General features: G+C 37.6%; 1 protein-coding gene across 10 annotated transcripts in view; it reads right to left on the reverse strand.

Annotated features, from left to right (window-relative positions):
* Nucleotides 1-569: 569 nt before the first annotated feature.
* LOC110449351 overlaps nucleotides 570-13,993 on the reverse strand; it is a 192,367-nt gene continuing 178,943 nt past the window's right edge. For all 10 annotated transcript variants that reach the window (XM_021496162.1, XM_021496158.1, XM_021496160.1 and 7 more), the window contains 13 exons: nucleotides 13,117-13,264; nucleotides 12,647-12,792; nucleotides 12,146-12,299; nucleotides 10,476-10,648; nucleotides 9,666-9,775; nucleotides 8,678-8,847; nucleotides 7,357-7,511; nucleotides 6,908-7,221; nucleotides 4,976-5,115; nucleotides 4,492-4,647; nucleotides 3,897-4,055; nucleotides 3,350-3,471; nucleotides 570-2,554 (listed from right to left, as the gene is read on the reverse strand). In XM_021496162.1, the coding sequence (XP_021351837.1) occupies nucleotides 2,312-2,554; nucleotides 3,350-3,471; nucleotides 3,897-4,055; nucleotides 4,492-4,647; nucleotides 4,976-5,115; nucleotides 6,908-7,221; nucleotides 7,357-7,511; nucleotides 8,678-8,847; nucleotides 9,666-9,775; nucleotides 10,476-10,648; nucleotides 12,146-12,299; nucleotides 12,647-12,792; nucleotides 13,117-13,264 (2,190 nt within the window). In that variant the 3' untranslated portion in view covers nucleotides 570-2,311. The remainder of the gene's footprint in view (nucleotides 2,555-3,349; nucleotides 3,472-3,896; nucleotides 4,056-4,491; nucleotides 4,648-4,975; nucleotides 5,116-6,907; nucleotides 7,222-7,356; nucleotides 7,512-8,677; nucleotides 8,848-9,665; nucleotides 9,776-10,475; nucleotides 10,649-12,145; nucleotides 12,300-12,646; nucleotides 12,793-13,116; nucleotides 13,265-13,993) is intronic.

Below are 13,993 nucleotides of genomic sequence, written 5' to 3' on the forward strand. Positions count from 1 at the left end.
TTAATACGACATTAAAAGCACATTCTTACTTAAAAAATACAGGATTTATGAAATTACTGTCAAGGAGTTGTGCTTATTGAAACTTATGTGATCAGCTAAGCCTGCTTTAGCTGGGTACCTTTGAATATATAGTAACACAGATTTATAAGTAGGTGGATTCCAGTATCGGAAGTGGTTTTAGAAATAAACCTGATGTTTTTGGTTAAATGTGCTTAAAGGCTGATTATGAAAAATGACAAGTGACTATATCAAAAATGTTACAGAAATTCACATATAGTTACCTCCAAAAGAGAAGAGTTTTAATAAAGGTGAATAATTCTTCTATATGAATTACAAAATTAATTAAAACACATGGATCGTTCCAATAAATCAAAGATGATTTGTTTGATACATAAAAAATTATATTTTAGTACAACACATAAGTACGTACAACATAATCGTACACCTTGCTGTGATAATCATCCAAACACTGCTCTATCTGTGTAAAAAAACAGTAATGAAACAAAGATAAACATGCATTTCTTTTTGTCCTGTTATACATGATAAGTATTCATTTGTATGTTATGAACTTATCTATGACATACAGTGATGTCATAAAATGGGAATAAAATGATGTCACAGAATTCAGGATTATAGTTACGACGTCACAACAGAGACAATAGATGTACAGTCAAGGTGTCTGAATTTCAGACTTTCAAGAATTAAGGGATTTAACTTTCATGCAATTATCAGAGAGCATAATTCAGTATAAAACCAAAATCACACACAAGTTTCTGTAAAAAGTTACATTTTTTTTTTTGCAAAAATCTTCAAAATTTGTTTTTCTTTTAAATCAGATTTAGTTCATACACAGTTTTGGATGATTGCCATACAATGAGACATCACAAAATGGGTAACGGGCACATGTCAACAAATCATAATATTGGATTATCGTGAGACCGTTATGTCACATGATATAATTGTCATGTCAGACAGAAAACAATGTTATCCTGACTTACAACAATGTCACCAATAAAAAAGCCTCGTATAGAAATTAACTGTTGGCAACATTTTAAGTGTTAGTAAAGAAAATATGCCCGCTTGTATCACCAACATAGACAGTGCTTCGTTCTTGTGATGAACAAATCTAAGATTTTATAGAAATAATGGAAAAATTGCCAAAAAAGTAGGTATAGCTCCAAATCGAAACTAATCTTAATACAGTGTACTCCAAAGCCATGTTTAAACAATCTTAATACAGTGTACTCCAAAGCCATGTTTCAAACAATCTTAACTCTTCTTTGAACTAAAGGTACAACTAGACATCTATAGTTCAACTAACTTATGAGGTCATGATGACTCTTCAAGTGTACTCTTGGAGTTATCCCCCCTTTTAGAACTCTTTCAGAAGAAGGTGCAGGGTCAAGTTTTTGCATATAAACTACATCAAAATCAAATAGGAAGGCCTGTGATGGCAAAACAATGCTAATCTTCAAGGTTGCGCTGCCTTTTAGAAATAAATCACATGCTACCAACAAAACATAAGCTTGAACAATTCAGCAACACACTGGTATTGAATATTCACTAATATATATATATATCAATGTATGAATGAATATTCACAAATGATTGACAGCTTCAAACATTGGCCAGAATCTATTCTAAATCAACCAGATCAATGTATATCCTGTATGAATAGCTTACCAAGCGTTAACATTCTGACGTAGTTCATTAGCTAAGTAATAAGTTCACAAGTCTCGGACTCCAGGTATTAAGCAGTTTAGTTATATGTATATAGTCTATAGCTGTAGTGTTGATGAATTCTATTCTGTCTCTATTAAAATACAGAAAGTATATGACACAAAAAATTGCAAAACATATCTTAAGTTTGTATGAAAAAATAGTTTTAAGAATGTTGACAATGGTTTCTTTAAAGAAAACTGGATTTTTATCTACCAGGTAAGTTGAGTATGTGAAAAAAATGGAAGCACCGTATTTTTAAAGACCTGGAATTAGACATTAATATTGCTGAAGTTTTAATCTCAATGTGTTGGTCATCACAACAGATGCATACCGTTCGGTTTATTGCAGCCTCTGGAAGTGCCAGTCCATTAGACAGTTATCTCCCTTTGTAGAATGACAAGAGCACAGCTTAACAAATAATTATCTCCCTTCATAAACAATTCAAGCAGTTATCTCCCTTTATAAACAATGGGAGCACGAGTCTGTTGAACAGCTTTCTCCCTCTGCACATAATGGAAGCGCCAGTTTATTTCCAAACAGTTTTCTCCCTTAGTGAGACATACATAAGTTAATCAAAGTGTGGATTTCTCTAAAAAAGGTCAACATCCTTCTTCAGCTGGTGTTGCTGCCATTTAGGAAGTGCGTAAAACGCATCTTTTGTCATTCCTAATGTCTCTTCAAATTCTTCGTCTATCAAGTATTTTTCTAGCTTCAAGGGGTCGACTCCATCTGGCAGAGGGCGCTCCTGTAGTTCAACGAACGTATAACAGGCCTTGGTCATTTTCTCAAGAATGTCATGCAGGGAGACCATCTCACCGTCAGTTTTACCTTCCTACAAACAAAAAACAAAGTCTATATGAGTATTTGTTGTCTACAGAAATAATAGCCTGACTTATCTTTCTTGAATCACTAGTATTGTAAGACACAAGACCTCTGTGGGGTCTAACATCATTTATCATACAATGTTCATCAATTTTCCCCTTACTGCTCATTCCTTTATTAGCCCTGATATTACTTAAATCTGTTTTGCAATATTAATCTTATTCCTTAACCCCTGACCTTGTCGTACGATCAGTGTCCTTGACCCCAAATATTGCCATGGAACCGGTTCCCTGATCTCTACCTTTTAACTTAGGGTGCACATCTCAACTTGCCTTCATTTCCAATTGGTAACTGATGTCTCCTGAATTTTTCCTAGAATATTTATCTTGAGCCCTAATTAACTTACCATAAATATTTGCATAATACAATTGTAGTGCACATTTTTTAAGGGGAAAATTGTAACACCAAGAAAGGGGTGCACACTATATACATGGGCACACTATATACCAGTCCTGGGTCGCAACCATTTAGCATAATTTTTCTGAATTATTGGAAATATTTCGAATTATACTCGCAGCAATGAAACTGCTAAAACTTTGTGTAATAACTCTTGATTGCATCGTCTATTTTACCACAACAAAGAGTTGTAAGTTAAAGTCATACTATGTACACGATAAAATCAGTGCCATGAAGTTGGCTATACTGATCCCTTATCTACCAAAGAAACATCCTGAACCCTATTTGACCCCAATATTGGTGTGCTTGACCCCTAATCTTACTGGGTGTCACGAACATTAAAACTTACCCTGAGATTGATTGTGTTGACACTCTCGTCGACCTCCCAGTAGGGGAACACGTTGGTGAAACATGTGGGCTCGAGACCGGCATGGACAGCGTAGGCTGAGGGGGGGTTGTCGGGGTTCTTCTCTGGAACACAAATCACACAACTTAGTACTTCTTTTAAACTCAGTGACCCCTAAAGACACATTTGAACTCTTCCAATTCAAAGGTTTGAATAGTTCATTATGAGATTTCAGGGGTGAATGAGTTTCACAAAGGTGTCTCCATGAGGGAGATCTCCTTCATTCCACATTTATAATGAGGGAGACAGTGTGTTAAATGTGACTGAAACTGCTTTGCTCAATTTATATATCTGAATTAGATCTGATGATTTCATCTGTAAGAACAGCTTGAAAGATGCCATTTACAGGGTTATGTTTCCCTTGGGTGTACATGTATACAATCTCCCCCATGGAAATTTCGAATAGTTGGCAAGTATGGGGATTGGTCAGAAACAATAGGTCAAAGTAAGAGGGAAGTGACCCGTTTCTATTGATACCCTCCTTTCGTACCTTGGCAGTAATGGAGAACGGTATCTATTGCACATTTGCGGTCAACATTGAACCTGGCTTGAGCTGACCCGGTGATGACGTTGTCCACCTCGGCGTCTCCCTCCGGCCACCAGCCGTGCCACAGGAACACAGTGTGGTGGTTATCCACCAGGAACAGGGCTGAAACAGACCCAAGTATTACAAGTACAGTCACCAACATTAACCCTACAATGTATTGATTAAGTTAAATATGTATACACGTTACATAATATTTTATATAATAACCAACTTTTTCTTTATACACAAACAATATACGTTTCAAAGGAAACGTGTGGAAACATTTCAAGACCGACTGGTCCCTAGTGAGTCGGTATGATGATGGAACCAGTCGATCTTGAAATGTTTGACATGAATACCTACATTGTTTGTGTATAAAGTAAAACTATATATTACATTTTTCCAAACTGATGAATCTTATTGAAGAATGTATACATGTTATCCAAACCAGTTTTACCAATATGCTTTTCAAAGAAGTCTCTGAATTACATCTACAAGTATTGACAACTCTCGATCTGACTACTGACTTTGTAAATCTGTGAGAGGGGAGGTAACTCACCAGGCTGGGAGGCTTTGTAGAGGTCCGACTGTAAGAAAGGGTAGGGGCAGACTAGATCTGGGGTGCGGGACGGGTTCTGGATTTCATGAACTTCAAACACTCCGGACACACTGGACATGTGGAAAAGTCTGACCGTGTGGTCATGGGGCTTGCGATCTGTAACACAATGGTCAAGTCAGGGGTCAAGTAATCTGAATAACATACATTTAACTCATTCACCCCTGAAGACACATTTAACTCATTCACCCCTGAAGACACATTTAAGCTCTTCCAGTTCAAAGGTTGGAATAGTTCATTATGAAATTTCAGGGGTGAATGAGTTCTCTCAGCTTAGTGTGTAACTGTATGTGTGGTAAGCTGGCACCATCAGTATAAACACTGTCGTTGTTTTCCAAAAACATTTCTTTCAAAGCAGAACATTTTACTGCTATTTTAATATGATTTGAATGACCTTTGCCCACATAAAACGTTCAATGGTACCTACCTAACAGTAGTGAATGGTACATAGTTCTGTCTGTACCATCTGACCCCATGACCTTTAGAAAATCGTCACGCTCAGCTCCTTCCTCCAATTCTATCACATAGATTTCAGCTTTGTCATGCAGACCAACTTCTAAAGGACATCTGTCAATATACAAAAAAACAAATGAAAAATCTGGATATTGGTTTTTTTCTCTTCTGTTGTAAACAATGTTCATACAGAATTTTCAGAACAAAATACAAGTTTACAGTGTTCTTGCATATTTCAAGGAGTATGTCTTCATGATACAATGAACATAAATATATAATAAATGATCACATGACACAGTGAACATGAATATGTATCAGGTGATCACATGATACAATGAACATAAATATATAATAAATGATCACATGACATAGTGAACATGAATATGTATCAGGTGATCACATGACACAATGAACATAAATATATAATAAATGATCACATGACACAGTGAACATGAATATGTATCAGTTGATCACATGATACAATGAACATAAATATATAACAAGAGGCCCAATGGGCCTGCATCGCTCACCTGGTGTTAATCTCACACTTGTAATCTTAAAAGTGGACTAAAATACAGCTACAGGCAGAATATCAGTGTGACCTTGAATGTCAAACAATGACATTAGGTTAAAAGTGGGTCAAGGTCATTCATTTTAACAAATTTAGTAGCCATTATTGCTACAGGCCAAATATCAGTATGCTACTGGCCAAATATCATTACCCTAGGCATTTTGGTTATTCAGAAGAAGTTGTATGGTTTAAAACATATTTGACCCCTGTGACCTTGAATATAAGTCAAGGTCATTTATTTGAACAAACTTGATAGCCCTTCATCCCAGCATGCCACTGGCCAAATATCATCACCTTAGGCCTCTTGGTTATTCAGAAGAAGTTGTTTTAATGTTTTAAACATATTTTACCCCTGTGACCTTGAATACAAATCAAGGTCATTTATTTAAACAAACTTGGTAGCCCTTCATCCCCCCATGTTACTGGCCAAATTTAAGCACCCTAGGCCTATCGGTTATTCAGAAGAAGTTGTTTAAATAATTTAACGTATTTGACCCCTGTGACCTTAAAAATGGATGAAGGTCATTAATTTGAACAAAATTGATAGCCCTTCATCCCAGCATGCCACTGGCCAATTATCATCACCTTAGGCCTCTTGGTTATTCAGAAGAAGTTGTTTTAATGTTTTAAACATATTTTACCCCTGTGACCTTGAATATAAATCAAGGTAATTTATTTAAACAAACTTGGTAGCCCTTCATCCCAGCATGTCACTGGCCAAATTTAAGCACCCTAGGCCTATTGGTTATTCAGAAGAAGTTGTTTAAATAATTTAACGTATTTGACCCCTGTGACCTTAAAAATGGATGAAGGTCATTTATTTGAACAAACTTGCTAGCCCTTCATCCCAGCATGCTTCAGGCCAAATATCATCACCCTAGGCCTATGGGTTATTCAGAAGAAGTTGCTGAAAGTTTTTAAACATATTTGACCCCTGTAACCTTGAATATAAGTCAAGGTCAATTATTTGAACAAACTTGGTAGCCCTTCATCACAGCATGCCACTGGCCAAATATCATCACCTTAGGCCTATTGGTTACTGAGAAGAAGTTTTTTAAAGTAAAATGTTGACGACGGATGGAAGCCGGACGCCCGCACCATGCCATAGGCTTACTTGGCCCTTCGGGCCAGGTGAGCTAATAAATGATCACATGACACGGTGAACATAAATATATAATAAATGATCACATGATACAGTGAACATGAATATGTATCAGGTGATCACATGACACAGTGAACTTGATTCTTCCTGAAGGTGCATTGATGGTCCTTTTTGCAAATATACATCTTGTTATTGTGTAATACAGATATTTATTGGTTGGTCACATGACTTACTTGGCCTTCAGGTTGTCCACAGCTGCCTTTATGAGAACCCTAACATGCTCTGGACACTTGGCACCATGCCAGAGGTATAGAAGTCCACTGTTGACATTGACCAGGATGAAGGATGACCGACTTCGTAAACACTCCATGCCGGCCTGAATCTCCACGAGACATGCCTCGTTTGTAGAGTCATTACGAACACAGTAAAATCTCCAGCAACCCTGGGTATTGCTATCCTCTTCCTCACGCTTACCAATATGGATTACCATCTTTCCACCGAACAGGTTTAGAAAGCAGGGCATTTCTTTAGCCTCATCTACACGTATCTGAAAAGCACATATTTACAAATATAAAGATCAGTTTTCTATAAAAAACTACAAAATTTTATAAATTGGTAAATGAGAACAGATTAAAAGATTAGAAACAAGCTTAATTTTATGAAATTTATAAACATATCCCACCTGAGGGCCTCGTTCCTCGTCGAGTTCCACAGTCATGAGAGCCGAAGCCCCTTTCTCATTGATGGTGGAGTTGCGCCCCTGCCAGAAGAAGTAGGCGCATCTCTCACGTCCAACCTGTGACCGACGCACCTGGTTTCCCTTTAGGCCCTTCATACCTATAACGTCACAACAGACATCAGTACAGGAACGGCACAACAAGACGAAAGTCACGACAACACATTTATGACGTTAAACTTATAAGGACAATTACGACGCTATGCAAACAATGTTTTCTGGTTATATTAAAAGTGTGATGAAAATATTTTTTTATTATTTCTATGATAAGCTGATGCTCCATTTTCATGTTTAGGCAAAGAAATCTATCAAAGGATGTTTCAGACAGAAATCTATCAAAGGATGTTTCAGACAGAAATCTATCAAAGGATGTTTCAGACAGAAATCTATCAAAGGATGTTTCAGACAAAGAAATCTATCAAAGGATGTTTCAGACAAAAATCTATCAAAGGATGTTTCTGACAAAGAAATCTATCAAAGGATGTTTCGGGGCAAAGAAATCTATCAAAGGATGTTTCAGACAGAAATCTATCAAAGGATGCTTCAGACAGAAATCTATCAAATGATGTTTCAGACAAAGAAATCTTTCAAAGGATGTTTCAGACAAACAAATCTATCAAAGGATGTTTAGGCAAAGAAATCTATCAAAGAATGTTCCAGACAGAAATCTATCAGAGGATGTTTCAGACAAAGAAATATATCAAAGGATGTTTCAGACAAAAAAATGTATCAAAGGATGTTTCAGACAAGGAAATCTATCAAAGGATGTTTAGGCAAAGGAATCTATCAAAGAATGTTCCAGACAGAAATCTATCAGAGGATGTTTCAGACAAAGAAATCTATAAAAGGATGTTTAGGCAAAGAAATCTATCAAAGAATGTTCCAGACAGAAATCTATCAGAGGATGTTTCAGACAAAGAAGTCTATCAAAGGATGTTTCAGACAGAAATCTGTCAAAGGATGTTTCAGACAGAAAACTATCAAAGGATGTTTCTGACAAAGAAAGCTATCAAAGGATGTTTCAGCCAGAAATCTATCAAAGGATGCTTCAGACAGAAATCTATCAAATGATGTTTCAGACAGAAATCTATCAAAGGATGTTTAGGCAAAGAAATCTATCAAAGAATGTTCCAGACAGAAATCTATCAAAGGATGTTTCAGACAAAGAAATCTATCAAAGGATGTTTCAGACAAAGAAATCTATCAAAGGATGTTTCAGACAAAGAAATCTATCAACGTATGTTTCAGACAATCGTAAATGATTTACCTGCTTGTGTAATCATGTACTGCCATCTGACCACGTAAGTGTCGCCGTCGTGAAACTGACCGAAGCTCAGGTCTGGCATCTTGAAGTGGTCGTACTCCAGGACGTGCCAGACAGTCACTCCCTTGGTTATAATACTCTGCTCCCTCGTGAAACCTTCCATGTCCTCAAACCTGTGGGCAGAATCAAAATATCAAATAATTAAACTTTCAATTCACAATTAAAAATTAAAAAAAAATAAAAATAAACGCCTGCTGTCTCACCCGGCCCCGCTTTGATCCATCAATGTTTAGTTGGTCTAGCACTTATAGTTTCAGAGAAACTAACTTAAACGCAAAAAACTTAATGTTGATGGAGATGCTGACAAAGTCAATGGACCATGAAAGGTAGGCTGCATCCAGCATTTGATAAACGGGTTGAGATGTACTACCTAATTAGATGCATCTATGGTCCAAGTTTGGTTGGTCTAACACTTATACTTTCAATGAAACTAACTTAAACAACACCTTTAATTTGTCTCACTTCCGCTACAAAAATTATTTCAAACTTCAACTATGCAAATACGTATTTCCCATAAAAAAATCAACCTTTCCCCCATTCCACCAAAAACAAAAATAAATTGATATTCAAATTCAAAAGTAATTTCCAAATTGCTCGATCTTTCAGTGTGGACCACAAAAAGTCTGTTTCATCATGCTGAAATTCTTCAAACCAATTTACTTTTATGTAAATGGATTCTATTATTTTGTGGATATTTAAGCACTGTTTTTCTATACAAACTGTTCAGTTTAAGAGACAATTATATTCATGAGTTAGGACTAAAGTGTTACCATGTTCAGACTAATATATTCAGTAAGTGTTCACATGTTCAGATGAATTTGCTCAGGTTAATATAATTCCTCAGAACGACACTATGTGAGTTCCATATAACAGATCAAATCTACTATATAGTATAGATTTTTGTATGTCTCTACAGATTGTAGGTATTTACCATCTAACCCCTCTGCCGACATGTGATCCCTCCAGAAGTAGTGACACCGGCTTTGAGTCAACAGGAATCATTAATTTGGCGTCGTAAGGTTTCAGCTCGACTAGGTCCACCTGAAAGTAGGATATCAAATATGATACACCCAGACAGAAATTCACTCCTAGTCTGTCACATTTATACACCCAGACAGAAATTCACTCCTAGTCTGTCACATTTATACACCCAGACAGAAATTCACTCCTAGTCTGTCACATTTATACACCCAGACAGAAATTCACTCCTAGTCTGTCACATTTATACACCCAGACAGAAATTCACTCCTAGTCTGTCACATTTATACACCCAGACAGAAATTCACTCCTAGTCTGTCACATTTATACACCCAGACAGAAATTCACTCCTAGTCTGTCACATTTATACACCCAGACAGAAATTCACTCCTAGTCTGTCACATTTATACACCCAGACAGAAATTCACTCCTAGTCTGTCACATTTATACACCCAGACAGAAATTCACTCCTAGTCTGTCACATTTATACACCCAGACAGAAATTATCTCCTAGTACTCGGCCATGTTTACCTACATATATATATGCACCTTCGGGCCAGGTGAGCTAAAAATTGTCCAGTAATTAAATGTATATATAATATTATAGTTGCCTTGTTTGCTTGTCCATCAATTTGTTTGCATCCGGTAGACAAGTAATCCCACCCCGGGAGCAGAATCCATACCCAATGAGTGCACCAGCATTCAAATGATTTGAAACCAAAAGTTAACTGGGGCCGACATCACTAATATTTATATATCTCACCTTGTTTCCAGCAAGATCTGTTTGACTTTTGCACCTTATAAGGCGTGAACTATCCGGCCAATCAGAGAACTTCTCTTTAAACAGGGCTGTTTCCATGTTCTGGTTGACTTTGCCAAACAGTGTCCAAGATGGCCGAACAGAATTCTTCACTGGTAATCCACCCTCCTCCTCAACTGTCAACAATTATGGGGTTATATCAGTTTGATTCTGTGCAGTGTTTGTTTTGAAGTTAAACCGACATCAAAAAATTCAAATTCCTGTAGAGTTGAACATGTGTCTTAGAGACTGTTGTGAAAAGAGTCTAAGTTTAATTTGCTATCTTATTGAATTCAAGGATTCGAAAATATCACCTGTCACAAAATGGCCAGTTATCCAGTGTCACAAGCAGGCAAAGATAGATTACCCTGTATTAACATTGGGTAAGGGAGCATAAGACACCATCTAAAAATACATTTCTGGGTTCTAGACAGGATACGTTTTTTTTCAATGAAAATGAGGTTAATATTTTTCTGTAAAAAACACCCTGTAGGTGAATTACACCATGTTTTTTTCGAAAATAAATTGAAAACTGAAGATCAATAATCCTTTGTTAAAAGTCCTTTATAATAGCTGGTGTGATTTCAAGTTATTTTACCATTCCTATTGAACACTTTGACAATTCTGACCAGCTGTTATACTGATTTTTGTTCGGGACAAACATATCATCCTCCAACCCATTTCACAGCCTCTCCTCCCCTGTGACTTCCTGGTGACAGAGGTGGGGTCACCACAGTCTATACCTACGTTTTAGACAGAGGGGTTACAAAGGTGGGGTCAACACAGTCTATACATACGTTTTAGATAGAGGGGTGACAGAGGGGGGGTCAACACAGTATATACCTACTTTTTAGATAGAGAGGTGAAAAAGTTGGGGTCAACACAGTATATACCTACGTTCTAGATAGAGAGGTGAAAAAGGTGGGGACAACACAGTATATACGTACGTTTTAGATAGAGGGGTGACAAAGGGGGGGTCAACACAGTATATACCTACTTTTTAGATAGAGAGGTGAAAAAGTTGGGGTCAACACAGTATATACGTGCGTTTTAGACAGAGAGGTGACAGAGGTGGGGTCACCACAGTAAATCCCTACGTTTTAGACAGAGGGGGTGACAAAGGTGGGGTCAACACAGTATATACCTACGTTTTAGATAGAGAGGTGAAAAAGGTGGGGTCAACACAGTATATACCTACGTTTTAGATAGAGGGGTGACAGAGGTGGGGTCAACACAGTCTATACGTACGTTTTAGACAGAGAGGGGAAAAAGGTGGGGTCAACACAGTATATATGTACGTTTTAGACAGAGAGGTGACAAAGGTGGGGTCAACACAGTATATACCTACGTTTTAGACAGAGAGGTGACAAAGGTGGGGTCACCACAGTCTATACCTACGTTTTAGGCAGAGGGGTGACAAAGGTAGGGTCACCACAGTCTATACCTACGTTTTAGACTGAGGGGTGACAAAGGTGGGGTCAGCACAGTCTATACGTACGTTTTAGACAGAGGGGAGAAAAAGGTGGGGTCAACACAGTATATACGTACGTTTTAGACAGAGAGGTGACAAAGGTAGGGTCAGCACAGTCTATACGTACGTTTTAGACAGAGGGGGTTGATAGCACGGTACCTACGTTTTAGACAGAGGGGGTTGATAGCACAGCTACTGTAGTCGTAGCCCTTGTCCCAAAGCTGACGTGCTAGTTTCACGGCAAGTTTACGTTGGTCTGGTTTCACCGCCTTCCCTTGCCAGATGTAAAACTCAGTCCCGTAATCAAAGATGAGGACCTGCAAAACCAAACATGGTCAAGGTAGGAGTTAGCAGGAATGAAATCATTTGTGATTTGACGCCAATTCAGGAATTGAGTAAAGAGCCCTAACTCCATACGGTTGGATACTGGTGGTTATCGAACTCGTCCGAGCTTTTGAGGTAATTAATCGACCTCCCTATCACGTGTGTATAAAAAGATTAACATTTCCTTTTGACATATTACAGAATTCAGCTGAGCACAAACTTATGCACACACATATTATTTTGTCATACAACATTATAAATCAGTTCCTAAGAGCACAGCTGGTTTCTAGTCCTCGTTGGTATTCTCTTGATATATATTTCTTTTGACGAACAAACTCACCTGATCTTTCTTGAGCATCTCGTACTTTGGGACGGTGCCCCAGTACTCTTGGTAAGGCTGGAGAGTGTTGTCTTTTAGGTGGTACACCATGTTGGTTTCCACAATGTGGTTCTCATATAACTCATCCTCCTCTGTGGGGCCTACCGCTATAAATAGAACAGGAAATCACGTCATAGGCTATATATAGAGGAGCAGTATGTGATGTCATACTTATAAATAGACCAGGAAAACATGTTATCAGTAATTAGAACACAAAATATTGTTATTACTGACAAAAATTGTAAACAAGTCATGATGGTGAGAGGTATAAATAGCTGAGGAAATGACCAGAAAAATACAAAGCTATGAATTTAAAACAGAACACTTAAATATGCCAATTTGAGTATGCCCAGAAATAATTTAAAAGTGAAAAACTTTTCTTGGTTAAGAAAAAAGAAAGATTTTTTACTTTTGCACTTCTTTTTACTTACGAGCGATTTCCTTCTGCCCTCCAAGAGCAGCCCAGAACTGTTTGCCTGTGCCGAGATGTTGGCGAGCTTCCTCCACGGAACCTACTGCGGTAGCTCCCTTACAGCCCATGTCCTTCTTCTGAACAATCATTGAGGCCACATCTGCTGCCTAAAAATACACAAGTGTAAAAAATTAACAGGTGGATCTCACAAATACCTGGCTTAAAACATGAACTTATACACACTACCGTATGATATATGGGCAAAGAAGTAATAACGATGGTGCAGCCAAAGGAATTTGTCAAATTTTCAGGGCGATATGTTCCTTTGTCAAGATAGAAACATGGGCACTTACGTATCACAACATTTAACAAAGAAAAAAATCCTTACTGGATACATTAAGATGTACAAAATATGCAGGGACCATCTTAGGAAGAGCTCATTCCGGGATTAAAACATGGAGGTGTACACAATAATCAGGGACCATCTCAAAACAAGAATTCCATAGGAGTGGATGTGTCGCCTTCTCAGCACTTTTATTAAACTTGACAGAAAAACCCGTAATATATGTTTAACATTATTGCTCCTGGCATTACCGTACAAAATTTGAAAGGAATTGATTAAAAAATAAAAAAAGTTCTTGTTTTTAGTAGACAATGCAATTATTTGGCAATAAAAGGGGCATAACTCCATCCAAAACTCACGTAAACTTCTGAAATGCGAACGTGTTCGAGCTATATTGGTATGCAATATGTGTAACAAGTTTGAAATTAATCAATCAAAGGGAACTCAAGTTATCGCACGGAAACCTTGTTTCGGAGGACACAACCAACGACGCCAACAAAGGATTATCTATATATATGTCGCCTGGCATTGCAGGCGACACAATGACATCTTC

Source organism: Mizuhopecten yessoensis, unplaced genomic scaffold (assembly GCF_002113885.1).
Source record: "Mizuhopecten yessoensis strain PY_sf001 unplaced genomic scaffold, ASM211388v2 scaffold4583, whole genome shotgun sequence".
NCBI classification, from domain to species: domain Eukaryota; kingdom Metazoa; phylum Mollusca; class Bivalvia; order Pectinida; family Pectinidae; genus Mizuhopecten; species Mizuhopecten yessoensis.